This window comes from Heloderma suspectum, chromosome 2, assembly GCF_057233095.1.
Source record: "Heloderma suspectum isolate Gila_16-S chromosome 2, 16-S_ref, whole genome shotgun sequence".
Lineage (NCBI taxonomy): Eukaryota > Metazoa > Chordata > Lepidosauria > Squamata > Helodermatidae > Heloderma > Heloderma suspectum.
In genome coordinates, this window is record NC_139459.1 from 254,817,639 (window position 1) to 254,840,062 (window position 22,424).

At 42.3% G+C, this 22,424-nt stretch overlaps 1 protein-coding gene across 2 annotated transcripts in view; it reads right to left on the reverse strand.

Moving 5' to 3' along the window:
* The window catches only part of NDFIP1 (Nedd4 family interacting protein 1), a 40,615-nt gene extending 18,982 nt beyond the window's left edge, over positions 1–21,633 (reverse strand). The window contains exons 1-2 of one of the 2 annotated variants that reach the window (XM_084838811.1): positions 21,353–21,633; positions 6,785–6,866 (exon numbers count right to left, since the gene is read on the reverse strand). In XM_084838811.1, coding sequence (XP_084694937.1) covers positions 6,785–6,866; positions 21,353–21,400 — 130 coding nt within the window. In that variant the 5' untranslated portion in view covers positions 21,401–21,633. Of the gene's footprint in view, positions 1–6,784; positions 6,873–21,352 lie in introns of both variants that reach the window. The other variant, XM_084838810.1, reaches the window with a different exon arrangement.
* Positions 21,634–22,424: the final 791 nt, after the last annotated feature.

Below are 22,424 nucleotides of genomic sequence, written 5' to 3' on the forward strand. Positions count from 1 at the left end.
TTTGGGTTTTATAATTAGCCTAAGTATCAAACTGTCGACAGTTATCTTCTTTTTCCTCTTAACATTAATGCTTTAAAAATAGTTCCCCATTATTTGACCAGTCAATTGTCCTAATCTTTTTTGACCTATGAAATACCTGTCCCTGTATGCATGTCATTTTCACCCCAGCCTTTTAAACTCTCCTCCAAATCTCGCTTTTCTTTCTCTTCTTGCTCCAAGTATTTTGGTGCATTGTACTAACACGTTAATAATGAAAATGACTAAATGGCACATTCACTAACTGGTATAAAACAAGCCATAGTTTATATAACTAAGAGAACAATCCTATGTATGTCTACTCTGAAGTAAGTCCCATTGTATTCATCCAAACTTACTCCTAAGTAAATGTGCATAGGATTGCAGCCCAAGACACACTGATGGGGATATATTGCATGAACGATATGCTATGAGCATGATTCAGTCAAATTTAAGCTCTTTTAAATCCTGATTTCAAGAATGGAATTAACAGGTGCTTTAATCTATTTCAGTATGTATTCCTATTTCCTTCTTTAATTTTTCCTTGTATAGTATATGAGCATCTGATATGACTGACTCACTCAGAACTAACCATCTGGTTAGTTACTAAAGAATAGGTGGAATGATGACAGTAAAACTATTGTGCAAATGGCAGGAGCATAATGGCCTTTTATTCAGGTGTGATAGTGTGGAAGACGGGATCCTTGTGTACAACCTATTAAGACAATCTCTGTTAATACCCTTTGCAAATTGCAAAGTTGTCACAGCTATGCTGGTATCAATTAGGAATGTAATCATATCATGAATGTCACCTAGAAGCAAATTAAAATGTTTTGATTCATCCTATTAATTCTGTGTTGTGTGCAAGTATATTCCTAGGTGCCAATTTGAAGCTCAGATGGTTTGGGACTTTAGAAGATGATCACAGCCTGTCACTACAGCTGAGCACAACCAAGGCATAACTGCTGAATCCTCAGAGATACAATGAAGGCTTAGAGGAAGATACATTCTGCAAGCAGAAAGCAATAATTAGCCAGTACTTTTAGATATGTTGCATAAGCAAGAGCTCAGTTGTTCAGACCAAATGTTAACAATGCATAGGAACTTAAATGAGCAGCTGAGTGGTCAGATGTGCAAAGAAGTGAAGATCTGGTCCTTGCTGTGGTGCTGTGTAACATCCACTGTAGAAGGACAGGTTGCTTATCTGTAACTGTAGTTCCTCAAGTGGTGATCTGTGTACTCGTACATATGGAGTTCTGTGCTTGTGCAGAGTCTTGTTTGAAACATTTTAGTGCTGAGCAGAGTTTGGGCAGGCACCTGTCCTCCCTTTACCAGTGCTAAAGGGGGGACAGAGGGCATTCCTGCTCAGTTCCCAGTGACAGTGGAAACAATGCCAAGTAAGACATCAAAGCAGGGAGGAGGGTGGATTGTGTGAGTTCACACATGACCACTCAAAGAACTACAGTTACAGGTCAGCAACCTATCTTCTTCCTTCATGGTCTCTGTGACTCACACATATGGGAGATTAGGAAGCTTAAATCTACCAGAGGTGGGTAGATACCTCGCCGAAGAAAGGACCACCCAGCCAAAGGTTGCATCCGCTCTCGCCCATCTATCCAACCAGTAATGCTGAATGACTGTGTAAAGTTGGGACCATGTTGCCATTCTGCAAAGTTCAGGCAGGGGAGTGCCCCATAAAAGAAGCAGCAGAGAAAGCCACAGACCTACCTACACCAACAGCAAAAGGCAGGCATGGAAGTTGATAACAAAGGGATTTAGCAGAAGTAACCCATTTAACAAACCTTTGCAAAGAAAAAAGTTGTACATGACATAGTCCTTCCTACCAAACAAAAAGCCTAGCTGTACTGCAAAATGATGCAGTTTGGTCGACATAAAATGTCAAGGAACAGCAAACGAATGAGGAATGCAACACAACTTCCAGAGGCAAAGTGGGATTCTGCATAAACATGGGCAAAGTTATACCTTGCCCAAGGTGAAAATGGGAAACAACTTTAGGAAGGAAGGTAATATCTGGCCAAAATACTACCTTGTCTCTATGGAAGACAAGGTACAGCTGATTGTGCCGCAAAGCCAAAACTAGATTGTTCACTAGCCTGTTGAGGAGAAGTCACAGCAGTCAAAAAGGAGGAGAGGAGTTGGATGTCACAGGTAACCACAAGTTCAAACAGTTTCACCATGAGCTGTGTCAAGAGCACTGAAAGACTCCAAGCAGGCACTGAAGTGGGAACAGGTGGATACAGGATACCTAGGCCCTTCAAAAAGACTTTCACTATCTGGTGCAAATAGACAGATAACACATCCACTGAAATGTGTGAGGATGATATCATGGTCCAGTATACCTTGAGGGATGACAGTGCCAAGCCTTGATTCTTCAAAGCCAAGAGGAACTTGAGAACATGAGAAATGTCATAGCCTACAGAATGAATTATGAATTTGAGCACGCTCCGGAAGAGAGCGGAGGACAGGAAGGCCTGGCGAGCTATGGTCCATGGGGTCACGAAGAGTCGGACACGACTTAACGACTGAACAACAACAACAACAACATAAAATGAATTCCCTTGTGATCAAGGTAATGGCTGAATCTAGCCTACTTTGCCTTGTAGGACCATTGTGTGGCTGGCTTCCTGGCTGCATCTAGAACTTGGAGAACCTCCTGGAAAAGGTGCCAACCAGGTAGTTGTACATACTATTAGACAGAGTGTTGTCAGGTCAGGGTGACACACCCTGCCATGATCCTGGGTGAGAAGGTTGGCATAAGTCAGAAAACATAAAAATGTCTGAGAACCCATGAGTAGAAGCATGACAAACAATGGTTGGCAAGACCACCACAGTGTGACCAGAATGCAATCTGCATGGCCATACCCTTTGTGATAAGAGGGAACAGTAGAAATGCATAAAGCAGCAGTCCCCGACAATTATGCAGAAATTCACATACACACACTCAGAGATGATGGGAGTATCCCTGCCCTGCCACAATAGAGGGAGCACTGAGCATTCTCCTTGGTGAGAAGCAGGTTGATGGCAAGCACCCTCCCCCCAACCCTGAAAGAAAATGGAGAGCAGTGCATCAGAAGTAGGAATGAAACCAGCAACACGTTTTGAGACTGAAACAGAGGATATCAGTACTGATATCACTGGTGCCAAAGATGGTGGGTCCGAAGTCAAAACGCGTCAATCCTGAGGGGGGACTAGTTGACTGTAGACGTGGAAGAACCAATGGCTGAGGAGGCAGAAAGCGTTTTTTCTGGCATCACAGGTGGAGCCAAGACAGAGCAATGAGAGAAGGCAAACAGTACTGTAAGGGTAGGTCTCGAAGGAAAGGCCATAGCTGGCAACATTTCAGTCAAGGTTGGTCTCACTGGAATTGGCTTGGGGATCATTAACTCTTCGATAGCAATGATGACTGTTGTAATATGGAGAAGGGGACTGACTAGGCTGAAGAAAGCACTAGCGATCCCCTTCTCGTCTGCCGCAGCTCATGTATCATGGTTCATCTCTGATAATGTAGAGGGCCGGTGGACAAACCCACCCACGTGGAGATCTATCATCCCACAGATAGGATGGAGAATGAGTGTAATGATTCCAAGAGGGATCCCCCTGGCTGGCTCCCAAACATGATAAGAAGCGTAGTCGTCAGACTCCCAAAAGATACAAGAATCTGGCAAAGCTCTCTGAGACTGAGGTGGGGTGTAACTAACAGTGTGATAACATTCTGCAAAGAGACAAGGAACTGCTGAGGCACCATCAGACTCAGAGACCTGTCTTTTTTTCTAGGAGTTCTCGGGGAAAAAAACAGAAATTTTGAAGAAAATTGAAAAATAAGCAATACTTATTCTTTTAGCACTCTTTACAGATCTAAAGTCACTTTGTTGCTTTAGGACAGTGTTCTCTAACCTAGTCCCCTCCATATGTTTTGGACTTCAGTTCCAATCAGCCTCAGGCAGCATGGCTAATGGTCAGGAGTGCTGAGTACTATAGTCCAAAACATCTGGAGGGCACCAGATTAGGGAAGGCTAGTTTAGGAACATAAATTATATTATATATAACTCGGTTTGCTCATAAAAAATATCATTAAAATTAAAAACTTTAAAAAGTAAACTCAGTAAATTTATAATTATTGTTTGAATAAATTATACTTTAACTTTAATATACCAAACATGATAATTTTATGAGCAAACGAAGTTATACATAACACATTTTAGATTCCTATTTTATCTGACAAGAGGGAACTTAGTCTCTGAATCATCTAAATCATTCAAGAAGCCAGAAGACGCAGGAAAAACTGGAAGCAGAGGAAGACTGGTATACAGCATCTGTTCCTGCTAGTAAGGAAGTGTAGGAAAATTCCTAAACCTGTTCCTGTCTGTAGGGTAGAACTCAGAAAAATCTGAAGGAAAAGCTACTGAGATTTTATTTAGCTGGGAAGGACTCAGCTTAGGAATGGTTCCCAACCATATATAATTTAAGAACCTTTCAACAATCTCAACTTACTATTTGAAGAGTGACATTTTATTCACTTTTGGAAATAATTTTTGCTAATGAACATCTTATTTTTTGTTCATTTTGAAAGGTTGTCTCTACTGGTGGTGTCAATCCCATGCCTACATCAAGGGAACAAGATTCCTTTATTTCTTTTAGATAGAGAGGGTTTATTCTAGTAGCAGCAGTTAAAAGGTTTCAGAGCTGAGGCAGCATTCCCTAGTGGTGAAGTCTAATGGAGAACTTTATTAAAAAATTATGGTGGTAAGTCCTATAGATCCAAGCCTCAAAGTTAATTTTTTTAAGTTAATTTTAAAAAAGAAACATAGGTGGGATAACCCACATGCTGTTCTGTTGCATCTGGTGGCAATGGCATGATCTCCTACAGTATTTCTTTCACATCTGGATTTTAGATTGGAACTACTAGCATGACTTGCAATGTCTCTAAATGTCTATTGTAAAAGATACATTAGATCAATAATTTTAAAAAGGAGTGGAAGAAATAACTATACAAGGAATCTTACAGTGAGTATTAAAAAAACATTTTCCTCCCATGGCATCATTATTTCTAGAAATTTTACATCTCTTTATATTTCTATAAAGGTCTTATTACATAGTTTTAGAAATTATTTGTGGTGGGGATAAAGGCTGGGTAACAATATATAAACACCTTGTCTTAAATATTTTATTCATCATTCAAAATATTTCATAATCCAAAGCTGTTCAATTCTTTGGGAAAAAACAAAAATTGTCCTTGGGGAAAAAAAAATTCTCCAAATTTTTTCTGTTTTTCCCCCCACACCTTCACATCTCTAGTTCTAGTGCCATTTACATCTTTTCCAGTATCACAATAGGCAACTAGAGGAGAGAGGGCAACCAAGGGATTAAGACTGCCATCCATTTTTGTGGCTCTGAGAGAACCTCATACAACAATGCTGAGTAGTCCATTCTAAAGGTTTCGACCCCAGTAGAGGGGATGGAGGTGCATGTCTCCTGTCCCTCTTCTTATTTCTTTTCTTGAGTGCAGTGTTAGCGAGGACATAGGTGGGGTTGGTTTTGAACAGATCGGTGAAGAGGCTGTATGAAGAGGCTGATTCTGATCCATGGAATCAGAAACATTCAGGACTTGCTCCCAAATGACGGCTCGAAGGTGAGGTCTGTTTCTCCAGGTTTGTTTCCTAAAGGTTTGGCAGTGGGTACAAGAGTCAGTAAGGTGCCCCCCTCCTAGAGAGAGCAAACACCAAGAACAACCATACATAGGAGGAATCTTCCCTCTATAACAAACACATTTCTTGAACAGAGCCTTGGAGGCTGTAAGCAACCCAAGGGATGAGGGACGTCCAAGACCCACTGAAAGAAAAAATGCAAAACTGATAAAAATGGAAGATAACGAGATAGAACGGGGAAAGAGTAAAACATATATAAATAATATCAGCTCAGCAAGTGTCTGTGAAAGACCTGTAAAAGATCTCCACAAGGAGAGAATGCTCCTAACATTACTGCGACAGCAGACTGGGAACTGAGTGTGAATGGCAGGAATCTGATCAGCTCTAAAATACTTCAAACAAGGTTCTGCGCAGGAACAGAGCTTCGTATGTGTGAGTCACAGAGACTACAATGAAGAAGTAGCAGGACCAGAAGGAGAAAATAAGCTGTCTCTTTTTCCATTTCCTGACACATACACAGTGGAAAGGCTTCACAGCCACAAATGTAATACAATATAAAATCAGCCAGATAGCAGTGCTTCATAGCTGTGAAAGTTAGCCTTCCTGTCCATGCTAAGAGCATTGTGGAATGAAAGATGACCGCTGTTTGACAGTGGTGGCTTTATGCAAGAGGTGGGAAGCTCAGGCCAAATCCAACCCACCAAGGCTCCCCAGATGGCCATGCCTGTTCTTCTGTCCCCACCTGCTTTCCCTCAACCACTGATTGTTTGGTGGTTTCCCAGCTTTTTTGCAGTTTGTTCCCCATTCTAAAAGATTGAAATGCCTCTCCTAATGCAATGAGAGCTTGAAGCGACAATATGCTGGTATTTTTGTCCCTGCCCCCTTTGCCCTCAGCCCCACCCATCACTGGAATTTGGCCCCTGAGAACTTCTCCAAAATTGAATTTGGCCATCACGCTGAAAGAGGTTCCTCACCTCTACTTTATGCAATCACACATTTTCCCATGAATTTAGGCTGTCTGCAAATAACTTTGCTATCTTTCCAATCATCAGCAAGCTTTTCTAATATTAGACATCAGTGAGCAAGTTTTTATTTTATTTTACCTGAGTTCTCCCCAGAAATGCTGCTGTAAGGTGGTGGAAAATCATTTACAACTTGCGGATTCTCACCAGACTCCTCCTCATTCTGCAACTGAACAGAAACATTTTCAATTAAAAACAGCAAGGACAAAATGAAAAATGCAAAACTGATCATAAAGCAAAAGAAAACAGGTTAATTTTGGTTATGGTTGTTTGTTTTGAGACTATTTATTTGTTGTTTTAGATATATGTTCTTTTGTGTATATTGTCTGTTTTTTTAATGTAACTGGCTTTTAAAATCTGTATACTGTGTTTTTAATCTTTGTAAACCACCCAAAGAGCTTTGGCTATTGGGCGGTATAGAAATGTAATAAATAAATAAATAAATTTTAACAGTAACTGCAGAAATTAGAAGTTACTAACAACAAATTAAAAATATTTTTAAAGGTGGGTAAATGTTTTATAAATCAAGGCATTTTTAAATAAATGGTTTTCATTTTCTGTTACAAGAAGAGCCTGCACAAGCATTGATCTCACACACTCTCCCCTCAGTCTCTTCCTTCTTTGCACAGGCTAGGAGGAGATCAAAAGTTTTTGTTTTCATTTTCAAAAAATCCACAGTTCTGCCTTACGTCTAGGATCAAACTATAGCTTAATAGCTTCATTTGTTAACTAACGACAGTTCGAGCAAACCACAATTCCCCAATTTCAAAGGTAATGGGGAATTGTGATTAATTCTAAAGTGAAAGTTTTTAATGTTTTTTCCTCTCCTTGCGTTGGACAGAGCAGGGAAAGCACAGGAGCCCAAAGATCATACAGGCTCATTCCCATATTGGAAAACCATGGTTTCCCATTACAATCATGCTTGGTAATTATCACATGTGTGTTGATAATGACTTGCATTTGACAATAACTTCAGCTTAAAGAGCTTGGAAATGCAGGCTTTAACATGTTAGCTTGAATTACACTCAGACTTTCTTTTAACCAGGTTATTTTTAAATTGATACATAATATAACTGTATTTTTAAAAATGTTTTTCTAACAAAACATGAATCTTACCCTAGCAAGCTAGAATAAAAAGAGCTACTGTAGGTGCATGCAAGTGTCTGCCATGCCAGAAACTAATTTTGAAAGTCACACAGTTTCAAAAGCAATTTAGAGCACAATCCTATCGATAGGATTGCGTCCTCAATGATCGGAAGCACCCGAACTTGGAGGCTTCCAAATCATCCAATGCAGGGCAGGAGGAGTGGCAGAGATGATCTTCACCTTTCCATCCTCCTCCCCTGAATTTTTGGCTAGACAGGCTTTTTTGCCCATTTAGCAACAGAGCTTTGGAGGGGGAGGGAAAGAGGCTGGAAGTGGTTCAGGATAAGTGGTTTCCTAGCCTCTCTGGTCTCCTCCCCTCCCTGCCCACTGAAACACCCCTTTTCCTCCTTTCCGAGATCACTTTTCTGACCTTGGAGGCCAGCCGCAGTTCTTTCCACACTAGCTGTGAGGGGGAGAGGGGTTGGATCTCCAACTCTCACTTCTGAAACTGAACCTCTGTCTCCAACCCCAGAGGGGGGAATCCTTAGTATGCTCTCATCCTTCAGAAAACGTCTAGGGGCCATAGATTGCTCCCTCCTTCTGTTGCCCAGAAGAGTATATAGATCAAGAAAACCTTGCACATTACGAACCATATGTACATGTAGTTCGATCATGGCTATTTTATGTAAGCCATGTAGCCAGTCAATCATCCCCAGAGCAGTCTAAATTGAGTATCCCTTGGCTGAAGCAATTGTTTGCAACAAAATTTGCTGAACAGCTAGGCTGAAGTAGTTCCCGAGCCTCTGAAACTACAAGCTTAGGGAAGGCTTTTTCTCCACTATTCTCTTTTAACTTCTCACTATAATACTAGCCGTTTCCCCCCGCCCCAACCCTCACAGGTGTCAGTTAACCCAGAACTGCTAATAAATCTGCAAAAACTGAGGGGCCGTAAGACTAATAAATATGTGATTACTTCTGCATTATGCAAAGTATATGCAGAGGACTTGTGAATGAAGTGAACATTTAGATCAAATTTGAAGACACGCATGTAATCAAGGAAGAAGTGCCACACACATCATTACAGTCATTCTCATGAAGAAGAATTGCAGCTCTTGCATACACAGGGGTTGAGGGTGGGAGAGATTTGAATGATGGGACCCATGGGGAAGGGCAACAATATTGAAACCACTGATAAAGTGACATGATACCAGATAGAATGGTAGAATAAAGGTCAGGGGAGAGAAGGAAATAAATGGCCAAGAAAATATGCTGACAATTGTATTCTGCAGAATAAGATAAATGGCTGTTTAATAAGGAAAACTCCAATGATGCCAATGTGTATGTGCAATCATATTCTTTGTTTATATGCTGGGTTCTTTTTAATGTGTCGTGATATTTATAACACTTTATAATCTGGATTATTTAGATGCAATGAATCTTTCTACAGTCCAGAACATCGCATGGGATGTCTTTAGAGGCTCTTTCCATCCTACTCAATTGTTCGATTAGAGGAAAGCTATATATCCAAAGATTTCAAGACTCAACATTATGCCTCTCCAGTAACATGAAAGTGATTCTCATCTTAATGGACAAAGAACGTCACATCTTTTTCAATAACGCCAGCCACCTAAAATTCTACTGAATACTCATTAGCACAGCAAGGATTCATGTGGTAGGAAGATCGATTCCTAAATTGTAAATGGATAAACAGGTCCATGATAGCATAAGACTGGTCAAATTTCACTTGCAGCATTGCAAGAGACAGTTTTATTGGGGGGGGGGGGATTAGCTACTAAGTGGTGTGAAACAACACCTGACCAAAGTTTGGAATGATTGGGTTAACTAGGACAATGATTGTTTTGTGATTTTGAGATTGGCAAAGTACACTTCCTTTAAAGCATGAATGCTGGATTTAAATATTTGCTGTGTTTAGACAAAATGACTAACAGAGCAATCCTATGGACCCTGGGAATGCAGGGACCACAGGATCTGATGGATCCCAACCACCCCCTCCTGAAGCCGTGGGCACTGCTACAACTTTAGGAGGGGAAATCCAATATTGGTCCATTCCCCCACCTGTGGAGGCTGCTCTTCCAAGGTCACTCATGGAGAGGGAAAAGGGGGCAGGACGGTGGGTGAGGAAGGAGGAGAGGCCAGGATCCACAGCATCTTAAAGACATTCTGTTGTGTGTCCATCCCTCAACAAGGTAGGTTAGCTAGATGAGCTGAAAATGTAAAGAACAGGAGGAATGGGAAATATTTTCACTTCCATCCTCTTCCCATCCTGCCTGGCTCTTGCCAACAGTGCACAAGATAGACAGAGGACACTAATCTCAGACCCATCTATCAAGCAGCAATTCCTTAGGACTGTGCTCTAATCTTTCTTCCAAGTCAATATGATCACACGTACATTTCTGAATCAAAATTTTGCTAAGGAAACAATTCTAGTACAATTTACGGCATTTGCTATTTGGTTTTTTCATTAGGTATTTCATATCTTCTATTTTTTCCAGTTATTTGAGTATCTTCTACTCTTTCCAGTGTCCCTCAGGATTCTTAGGGTGCAGTCCTATGCATATTTAGACAGAAAAAAGTCTTACAACTCCCAGCATTCCCCAACCAGCCATCTTGGCTGGCCTTAGTAAGTGTTTGTGTTTTTTTTTTAAATCCTGAGATCTATACATGCTATTTTAATGAATGTGTGCTTTGTTTAGCAGCCATTAGGATGCTTCTTTATTTTAAAAAAGAAAAAGGTCATGCTGTGACAATTTTCAATTTCACATTCAGAAAACATTGTAGAAAGGAAAAACCAAAACACAAGCAACTGGCTTTAAAATCCAGTGAAATTAGAAGAATAACGAAAGAGACCAGGACATCTCCAAGAGAAATCCATCTTCCTCCCCCACACTCCCAAATGTTAACGCAACAAGCTGAAATACTTGTATTAAAAATATTGAGCAGAAAGTAGTTTCTAACCTATGTTGTGTCTCCCACTTTTCTCAGTAAAAGCTTCTCCATTCTGCTACAGCCCTTGAGACAACAGGAGAATTGATGCAGACATTCATTCAAAACTGCTTATATACCAGTCTATAACAACACTGCATGCCTTCTTACCAAGACCATCATAGAAAGTTGGAATATTAAACATGCATTTCTATTACTAAATTGCATATCTTAACATGTGTGCAAAACCTGCTGAAGAGTCCCAGAATGAGAATGCACGTGAACCTCTAGGCTGTCGATACCACTCCTCAAATCTCATCCTGTTGCTATGGCAACATAGGGGAGTTCTCCAAGATCTCTAGTAAGGATGTGAAAAAGGTACTCAGGATGACTGCCCTAGCATTTCACAAGAAAGGTAAAATACAATTCATTCTTCTCAATCTGCCTAACAGTAATACATTGCACTGGTTATTATAGTCAGCCACCTCTTTATTGGCTCTGGCTTACCTAACAATAAGCCCTCTCCTTCCATAGCATAGCTGTACATGGATACATTTAGAAGGACGTATCTCCTGAAGAGCAAAATGATTCACTCCTGTATATGGAAGCCAACTTCTGCCATGGTTTTGGATGGGATGATGATACATGAGATGCTCCCAATGAAGGATTATGAAATGACACAACAGACACATACACGCACACATCAGGCAGAAGCATGAGTTGCCTAGATCTGCATTTCTGTTCAACACTGAAAGTCCTAAGGAGAGCTATTCCTCACTGTCTCACTTGAGCCAGCCCTACTCAAGTGTTAGTCATTTTCCAGCCACTCATTTTTGAATATATATTTTTTCAACCATATTGAAAAAACTGTGACACATGACCTAGACGTGCTTCTGATTTTAAATCATTCCACATTGTGCTTCTGATTTTAAATCATTCCATATTATTGCCTTTTAAAAAAAAACATGGAGTGCTTGGCCCTTCGCTGGCAGCCCACTGTATTTCCATGCTGAGTGTGGAGAAAGATGCTTTACCTCCTCTCCAACCAGACCAATGAAGAAACCAAGAGGGCTGCCAGAGGTGGCATGGAATGCCTCCTCCTGCAGCATCCTGCATTTCCATACTGGATGCACAGGCAGTGAAGCTCCCTCCTACCTGTCTAGCATAAAAATCAAGAGGGCTGGTGGCAGACAAAAAGAGTACTCCTTTCTTCTGCTGCCAGCCTGCTGCGTTTCTATGCTAGACGCACAGAAGGAAAACCTTCTGTCTGTCTAGGTGGACACATGACAAAGGAAAAGAGCAATCTATGCCTCCACTACCAGATTGCCTGGTGCACAGGGGGGAACAGTGGAGGGACTGTGGCTCACTGCTAGAGCACATGCTTTGTATGATGAAGGTCCTAGGTCCAATCCCCAGCACCTCCAGGCACGGTTGGAAAAATTCCTGCCTGAAATCCTGGAGAGCTGCTGTCAGTCAGTGTTGACAATACTGGGCTATATGGACCAATGTTCTGACTCAATAAAAGGCCTATTGCACTTCTATGCTGGCTAGAAAGGCAGGACGCAAGGCCCCGTTCTACATGTCCAGCACTGAAACCAAGCAGGCTAACGGAGGAGTCAGGGAGTGTGCTCTGTACTTCCTCCTTCAGCCAGCTTCTTTTCTAGCCTGCAAAATGTTTTATTTCCCTGCTTTTTACTCATAAGAGGGGCTGGCAAAGGAGGGAAAGTGTGTTTAGGCCATCCTTCACCATCTCTTCTTATCAGTAAAAAGCAGGCAAGCAAAAAAATGTTCAGGCAAGTAGTTTGGGGTAGGGGGGTGGGCTACTTTACAAGGATGATTTATACCACCGCTGTCACATTTGAACTGGGTTTTAATCTAGTTAAGACAGGCCCCTCTGATGTTACATGGTGTGCCAATTTCTACCTTCTTTATAGAATCAGGAGCCTGAGAGGGTACCAAAGAGCATCAACCAATGCTATCTTGTGGAGTCCTCTGAACAATAACCTTCGGCCATTTATATCACATAATCCAGATTACAATAAACCACAAACTGCAAACAGAAGCAAACTAACTGCATCACCTCAAAGGTGCCTGCAGCAGAGAAAAATTTATATGCCTCAAGCAAATGAATTTTTCACAGCCGTTATTGTTTTAGGGAAGTTTTTAAAATGTCACTCTTTAGATCTTTAGAAATCTCTATATTGTGTTTATTTTCAGTTCATACCTATGGTTCTTCAGCCTTCCTCAATTTAAAGCAACTCCCACTCCCACCATCTATCATGTTACCTTCTTAGCATATCTGCAGAATATCATATTTCTTCTTGAAGTCCTTTTTAATGCCCAAACCAGGATTGTAAATAAGTCTACAAAAGTTACTAGCTCACAAACTAGTTTGCTAATTTGCCTGCCTATAGATACTTTGACTAATCATTCTAGTTCTTTGCACTTGCACCAGTTTGAATTCAACCATGGCTAACAAAACTGAAGAGAATATTCCAACTTATATCTCACCATCACTTCATACTAGGATATTAATGCTTCCCTATTGAAAATAGATCTATTAAGGGCACAATCCTATGCCTGTTTAGAGAGAGAAAAGTCCTACAACTCCCAGCATTGCCCAGCCAGCTGGGGAATATTGATATAAAATTCCAATGGTTCACATTGATGTTTTATCTTCCCTTTCTTCAGTTTTCCTTTTTTTCACTGAAAGCTTTCATCAAAGCCCTTGAGGTTATCTTGTTTGGATAATTTTTTTAAACACCATGGAAACATGATTGTGCAACTTTAACATACTAAAAAGTTAAAACAAAAATTTACATTATCCTGGAAGTTTCTATTTATTATTACATTTATATCCCACCTTCCTTCCATTATGGAACTCTAGGTAGCTACATGTGGCACCCACGTGGTCTCCCCAATAAGCACTGATCAGACCCAGACCTGCTTAGCTTCAGCAAGATGACTGCCTCATAGGCCTTCAGACCATGCTCAAGAGCTTTTATAATGTAACAGTGCAATCCTAGCCATGCTCACTCAGAATAATACCACTCTGCTTAATGTGGCTTACTCTCTAGTAAGTGTGTTTAAACTGCAACCTAAATCGTGTATATTTGGGAATTTCATACACTTGTTCAAAGTTCTTATTACAATACACCCACATTAATTTTTTCAGAAATTATATTAGGATATATTCTACAGCTATTCTTAAAATGTAATAAATTCAAAAGTAAGCATAGTAGAAAACACACATTACATTAATTTTGCATCAGTCTGATTAGAGGAGCATGCCTGATTTTTATGGTATAGACTCCTTTCTAATTCAACTACATCAGGTGTTCCTTTCCTTCTTCAAAAGAATAGATTTGGAAGGAAAAAAAACGTTTAAGCTCTGCTGATTAGGACATTCTGATCGTTAAAATATAACAAGGAAGTAGGCTCCATATTTCTGTGGGATTTATGTCCATCTAGAATGTACAGGAGACTGAGATTTCCGAGACAATAGGTTGGATCCGACGTGTCCTTCTGTGAACAGGAGTCCTTCTGTTCATGAAAATGGCATAGAACTAGCAGAGGCTTCTGTGAACAAGAGTTGAGGGAAGGGGCAATTTTCACTGATTCCCTCTTCATCACTCCATAATACCTGTCATGCCATTCTGGAAGATCCCGCAATCCTCTGGAGCAGATTTTCAGGGTGCAGGGACTTGGGACTCCATTCACAGAACCCTAGATCCAACATATTAGAACTGCTGTTACAACCCTCCTAAGATCATGGTTGCCCACTTCCTCACACTTTACCCTCTCTTTACAGTCTTACAAGTTGTTTCCTTCAACCTTAGGTGGCAACCAGACCAAAATCTGTATTCTCTTCTTAGCCTGCTATAAGTCATTTGAAGTTAACCAAAGCTAAATACACCATTGGGCCTGCAAGTTCTATAATGCAACGCAACAGAAATAACACCTGAAAGACTATGGCTGCTTTTGGATGTCACTTTAAGCTATGGTGACTTAACCTACTCACAGTGGGGAATTTTTGAAATAATTCACAATGCCCCACCCCCAAGCAGGCAAATAAACTACTGTGAGTAGTTTATTAAGCTGCTGTGTGTAATCTGAGTCATCCCTCTTCCCCCTATCCCATTGCAGTCCTCCTGCCCAAGCAGTGGCGCTGTTTTACCCATTGACAAAGGAGCGAAAATCCCAGGTGACTCACAAAGGAGCGAAAATCCCAAATGCACCAAAAGGGCCTCCCCTAGCCAGGAGGCGCTTGATGTACCATCAAAGCCCTGCGCAATTACCCACAATGGAGTGAAAATCCTGTGTGCACCAAAAAGGGGGCGGTGGTGGCTATAAAACTTTGGAGGTTTGGAGAATCGGGACCAAGCTTCATACACAGCCTCCCCTAGTCAGGAGGCACCCAATGCACCATTGAAAGTTTGTATGGTCCCTCACCAAGGAGCAAAAATCCTGTGTGCACCAAAAAGGGGGTGGCAGCTATAAAACCTTGGGGGGTTGCAGGATCAGGACCAATCTTCACATGCAGCCTCTCCTAGTCTGGAAGCACCCAGTGCACCATTAAAACCCTGTGCAATTACCTCAGAGGAGGGAAAACCCTGGGTGCACCAAAAAGGCACAAATAAACCCTCAACTGCATATTGCCCCCCATAGCTGTTGCTGGCATGAAGCCTTTATTGTCTTGAAATTGCTAAAGCTCTATAGCGATGTAGTGGAGTTGTGCATTTCACCCCCACCCCACATTGCTAGCAGAGCCGCTTCGCTGTAACGCTTTAGTGCTAAAGTGAATTTGCGCAAAAGCTAACTTGTGAATTCCCCCAATTTCCAAGAAGTCATTTTGCTTCTTCTTGGAAAACTGACCAGAGAAGGAAAAGGGGGGTGGGAGCTATAACTCTGACAGTTTGCTGGAATGGGGCAAAATTGCACAGGTGGGGTGCCTTCCTTGGGGAGCCTCCAGATGCTGTAGTGGATTACTGTGCAATTTTGCTTCTCCAGAGAAAAGTGACCAGAGAAGAAAAGGGGGTGGGAGCTATAACTCCCTGACAGTTTGTTGGAATGGGGTGAAATTACACAGGTGGGGTACCTTCATGGGGAGCCTCCAGATGCTGTAGTGGATAATTGGGGAACTATGCTTTTTAATAGAAAAGTGAGCAGGTCTCTCCCTATTCCCCTATTTTCCTCTATTTCCCAAGTTGTGCAGTTTCAAAGTAGTGATCAGGGAAGCTTATCATTGTGTAACTTTGCTGTAGTGGGGTAGCGCGATAGCTTTCCCCAAGTACAATGACAGCCTCACGCTGTCATTTTGTAACTGTAGCATGGTATCAGGGAGGGCTGTGCTTGTCTGGCTGCAGTTGTCCCTGGGCTGCTTGTCAGATCTCAGAAAAAGGGCTCTGCAGGTTAGAGCAGAGCGGCCACAGCAGTTTTGGCTGCTCTTGCCAGCCAACAGTGATCGGAATAAGCCATGGTTAGCGCCAGACAACACGATAACCCACAGTGGGTTACATAACCCTCATTCAGCCAAATAAGCCATTGTAGATTTTAAAATTCTCGACAGACAACACAATAACCAATGATGGGTTAAATAAGCCTTCATGGCTCATTTAATCCATCATGGGTTATCATGACATCCAAACCCAGCCTTTACCTTCTAAACTTCTCTTGAATTCCATGCAAGCTGATACAAGAGTACTGCTTTAATAGTAAGATGACCCTACAGTTAATCCACAGTGGATGTTTCACACAAACAAGTTCTCTCAAAACAGTTGCATTTCTCACAGGAGACCCAATCCTGTCAAGCACCCTCAACGTTTGTACCTAAACTCAAGTATACTCCACTTACAGTAAAATAGAATAGGGTCTCATCAGCTCCATCCTGCTTGATAATACACTATATTCTGTTGTCCTTCACCTGATACTATAATGTCCAGTTCTTGGGGGACCGAAATGTTCAGTCTGCTTTCATTAAGCCTTTGGTACACAAGTAAACAGAACGTTTACATATCTAGGCCTTAATTCATTGAGCACATACATAGAACAGCTATGAAATAGGACCTGCACAACATCTTCTTTAAAGAGCATATCTTTAGCATCATTCAGTACCACACTACTGGTCTGGCATTTCCTATAAAACACTATCTATATTTACTTATCCATCATACAGCTTTCCATCATACAAAGCCCACAGGAGAGCCAGTCCATTAATGGGACAAAGGAGGAACAGTGCATCTGAGAAGTGAACCATTCTAGCAGGCTGAGCTGGGGGAGATGACAGAGGGAGCAAACCCATTCCACCAGCCCTGCTGAAAGGCCTCCCTCATGAAGGCTCCTCTTCCCTCAGCTGTCACCACCAGAAGCCATTCCAGCAGGCTGAGCTGAGAGAGGTGAGAGGGAGAACAGGACCATTCCACCAGCCCTGCTAAAGGACTGATGTTTCCCCTCTTCCCTCCCCATTCCTTTTTCCTTGCGTGTCATGTCTTTTTAGATTGTAAGCCAGTGAGCAGGGACGGGTTTGTTTAATTTATTATATGTAAACCACCCTGGGTGCCTTTTTGCCTGAGGAGTGGCATAAAAATACTGCTAATCATAATCATCATCGTTCCATCAGCTTTCATTTCTAAATACAAAGTTCCTGTTTCCCTGCCCAGCCTTTGGTAACTGAACCTACTACAGGATGACAATACCCAACCAAACAATTTTACTACTATTAATTGTACAAATTGTAGACTTTTTTTTTTTTACACAGCCACAAAATATGATATCTGGAAACTGTAGATAAGCTAACCACTGTCAAATTCCCATCTCCATTTGGAATGTCCAAATCTAAAATGCCATAGACATCCACGGCCCTGTGAGGAAGAAGAAGGAGCGATGGAGCAGGCAAAGGGAACATCAGGGCCTGCTCCAGTTGGACTGCCCCTCCTTTGGGAGATAAGAGGGGGGAACAAGGACATCCCACCAGCCCTGCTGACAGTTCTACCTAATTCTTTTTTCTCCCCTCCCCATTGCCTTTTCCTTGTCGTCTTTTTTTTAGATTGTAAGCCTGCGGGCAGGAACTATCTTGCTTGTTCACTGATTGTAAGCTGCTCCGGGAGCCTTTTTTGCCTGAGCAGCAGGATAAAAATACAATAAATAAATAAATTTGAAGATGAAATAGTAACAACAAAAACTAAAATCTGAAATATATACTAACTATGTGGTATCAGGTGAAAAAGCCAGTGTAATGTAGTAGATAGAACGGTGGAGTTGGTTCAAATTCCCATTCAGCCACAAAGCTCACTGGCTGACCTTGGGTCTGTAACTCTCTCTCAGCCTAACTTACCTCCCAGAGTGGTTGTGAGCAAGAAATAGGGGAAATCACATGTACACTGCTATGACTTCTTTGGCCAGGATATAAATGTAACAAACAAATAAAAGTGGTCCAGAGCTTTCGTTTTCATTGATGTTTATTATCCTTAATAACCAATATTTGGTCCTGAACATTTTAATTCATCTCCTTGACATAGTGTAAGGTTGAGGCCACCGTTTGTGCCGGCTGTGGGCAATATGTAGTTTGAGGCTGCTCTCAAAATTTTACAAAATCATTTTGAGAAAGTTGAAACGCCAAGCCTCATCCACTGAAGTAAGTTCGAAAATATGGTAGGAATATGTTTAAATGAATGAGCAGAAAGGAAATAAGAACCACCATACATGCATCAAACTTGAAAACTTCATCATCTTGAACACAAGGGGTTAACATAATCAGAGCTCTCACTGTCAAACTAGGAATGACGGGCTTATCTCTCTTTCCAAGCAATGCTATCCACTGCCAATAATCATGTGCTCTAACAAAATACCACACAGAGTTAAAAGGCTATGTGCTATCACAGAAGTAGCTGCCTCCCAGCAGTGATCACTCATCACTCAACACAGACACCCACATTTTATGTCACTGTGAGTAAAATACAGGCATTTTTACACTACACGTCCATCAGGTCTGGCCTACGAGTACACAGAGTCTCCCAAACATAGATTCCAAACGAAATGAATTCCCTCCCCAAAAGACGAGTAATCTATCTTTGTTTGAAAGGCTCATTGGAATAAGGATTTGGAACTGCTTAGTAAGCAAACTGTGCAATTATTTATTTATCGTATGGCACATTTACATCACATTACAATAAAAACAGAGCAATTAATTTTGTTCAACAGAAACAATGTCCTCAAAAGACACTCATAAAAGGCTGTTCACTGCCTCAAATTTTTTAGTCCAGGGGACAAGGAATGGCAAACTAAAACATAAAAGGGAAAGATTAAAGCAAGAGTAAAATAAAAATAAAAAAGCAATGTTGCTATCTATATATGTGAATTTTAGTTGAAAAAACACCCACTCTTTAAAAGTCTCTCTTCATGCACGTGAAGTATTTAGCCTGTAACCCAGGACTAACAACTAATCCAATTAATATAAAACAGCACAGACAAAGTGACTATGGGTGCATTCCTATACACACTTACCTGGGAGTAAGTCCTATAGAACTCAATGGGACTTAGTCCTGAGTAGATACATAAAGGATTACATTGTATATCACACAAGGAGAGCCTTCTGGAGTTCTACAGCAGACTCTGTGTCAGTTGAGTGGGAATCTCTTTTTAGTTTCTCTTTGGTTTACTCCCATTACTCCCAACACAGCATTAACAAAGGCCTCAAGGTGATAGTTTGGCCCTTGTTACAGCATTGCATTTACTGAATCATAGAGGAAGTTCCTTTCAATTCCCATAAGGAGACGTCCTGCAAACTTATAATTACCAAAAAATATCCATTATAGCAGCCTCTACAATTATATAGACTGGAAACGAAGTGTGCACATAACTGTGAACGTGGCTGCAGCCAATGTATTTCAATTCAGCCTTGCAGTTTTACTCTTGACTGCCTGTTCAGTCCCAGTGCATATCCTCTCCTATTTCTCAATTGGACAAAGACACATAAGGACATTTAAGGGCCATCCAATCCAGCACTGTGCGATATAAAAACTCCCAGAAAACTTTTAAACTATCCCAGATGCACTATAAAACCTGAGGGCTGACTTAAAAACAAAAACCACAACCTTTGGGTCTTTTTTACTTTGTTTTGAGATTCAAGTTAATTCAATCACATTGCAGTCACATTTTCATATAGTCTCATCTCACTTATCACAATCTCCTCACCATTTCCCATCGGCAGATTTCACTTTAAATTCCTGAATCGCTGTCATTTTACATATTACCAACCATGCTTGAAGCCATCTCAAGATGACTAGATGAATGAAAATATATTATAGAACAGGGTGGGGCAACTTCTGGCCCTCTGGATGTGTTGGCCTACACCACACATGATCCCTCACCACTGGCTATGCTGGCTAGGTCTGATAGGAGCTGTAGGCCAAAACAGCTGGAGGGGCACAAGTTATCCACCCTGATATACAGTATCCTCTGCAGTCACAAAAAAACTCAATAGGCAGATGTGGTATTCTCTTTGGATTTTACCTGAAAGAGGAGGCTGTCATGTAATAACATGACCTTATGAACAGCAACACCAAATGAAATATCAAAAGCACAACCTTCAAGTCACTTTAGTACAAATGAATCCTACTGAAGTCCAACTGAAGGAGGACCTATTCTAGGATCAGCATGCTGATCCTAAACATACATAGGCAGCCTCCCAGTAACAACTCATTAAGGTGAATTTCAATTCTGAATTAAGCAAATTTAATCGTAATACAATTCCAAAATGCTGAACTTCAAGAACCTGAAGAGACTATTTCGGAGACTCCATTTAAGTCTCAACGTTGTAAAGTTTTAAGTGTCAGGGAATGTGTACAGTTTCTTTATTAGCTGCTGGGTTTTTACAGTTTACTTTGGACATGGGAAGCCCCCAGTGATCAAAAGACTGAGAAGAGCGTTAGGACTGAATTGCTTCTAAATCATAATCTTGTCCTGAGTGTTAATTAATCCAGGATAACTACCACCCAGCTCCACACTCACAAACATCGCAGATTAAAATCCGTCTACCACTCTAATCGACCATGGGAAGGTGAGTACAGTGGGTATAACAGTCTATCCTTAAAAAATCTATGCAAAATCTATTAATAACGCAAGTAAGAACCCCAGCAACCAAACGAACGATAAAGTGTAATCCAGGCCAGAATATCTGAACCTTTTCCTAGATTACGATCAGATCACACGCCGAAAAAAGGGGGCAGAATTATTTTGCGCACCCCGTTCCACGCCTGCTACACAAAGAATTGGGGAGGGGGAGAAATAAACTGAATCTCCCTTCTCCTTTAGGGAATAAGTGTGAGGGGAAGCGGATGGGCGATCTGAACCAGGGGACAGGGAAACCATTGAAATTGCTTATAAATAAAGGGCCAAAATGGGAGCCGGAGGCGGAATCTCGATCCTAGAAAGAGCAGGGACTGTAGCCCAGGCCTCCCCTGCTTCTTCCTGGGCCGAGCCTCCACGTCTTAAATGTGGGTCACAAACAGACGCCCCCCGCCCCCGCGGGGCTTGCTTGTCACCCGCACCCCGACCGATGGCGGCCTAAAAAGCCGCGGCGCCAGCGTGATCCATTCTGCCCGACTCCGGCGCGCTCCTCACCTGCTGGTATCGGCCAACGCTACTGCTGGGCTCGGCCGCCGCCGCCATGGCGCTGGGCAGGAACCGAGCGAGTGAGGGGGAAACAGGGAGGGGGTTCCCCTGAGGGCGGGCGGAGAACCGGGCGGAGGCCCCGCGGGGGACGACTCGCTCTGGCTCCCGTCCCCCAGTGGGCGCTGCCAGTGCGGGGCTTGGGGGCGCAGGAGGAGGGCGACAGCCAGCCAACGGGGTCACTCGCTCCCGCCGCCACTGCTGCCTACTGAAGCGCCAACCCCTTCCCTTTCTCCTCCCTCCCGTCACACTCCTCCTCCTCTCCTTCGGGCCTCCGCTCGTCGGCTGCTCCTCGCCGTCGTCGACACCGCCTCTGCGGGGAGCAGCCCTCGCGCGCACCCTTTGAAGCGGGGTAGCGCCCACCGCCTTCACCCCAGGGGCGCGGGCTCAAGGCCTCTAGCCATTAGACGGGCGACGAACTCAGCGCCTGCAAAGCATTTGTCCGTTTCACAGATCAAGTCACTGAGGCTAAGATTATCCCGAGAACAATCAGTCAAAATCATGAAGCAGCTCGAACGGATTATTCCATGATACATAATGATGACTAGCCACAGATGTGTTTAGCTAGAGCAGGGGTACAGAGCCCCAGGCCAAATCCAGCGTTCATCGATCATAGAATCATAGAATAGTAGGGTTGGAAGGGGCCTACAAGGCCATCAGGTCCAACCCCCTGCTCAATGCAGGAATCCAAGTCAGAGCATCCCTGACAGATGGCTGTCCAGCCTCGTCTTGAAGGCCTCCAGTGTGGGAGAGCCCACCACCTCCCTAGGTCATTGGTTCCATTGTCGTATTGCTCTAACAGTCAGGAAGTTTTTCCTGATGTTCAGCCGGAATCTGGCTTCCTGTAACTTGAGCCCATTATTCCGTGTCCTGCACTCTGAGATGATCAAGAAGAGATCCTGGCCTTCCTCTCTGTGACAACCTTTCAAGTACTTGAAGAGTGCTATCATATCTCCCCTCAGTCTTCTCAAGGCTAAACATGCCCAGTTCTTTCAGTCTCTCTTCATAGGGCTTTGTTTCCAGT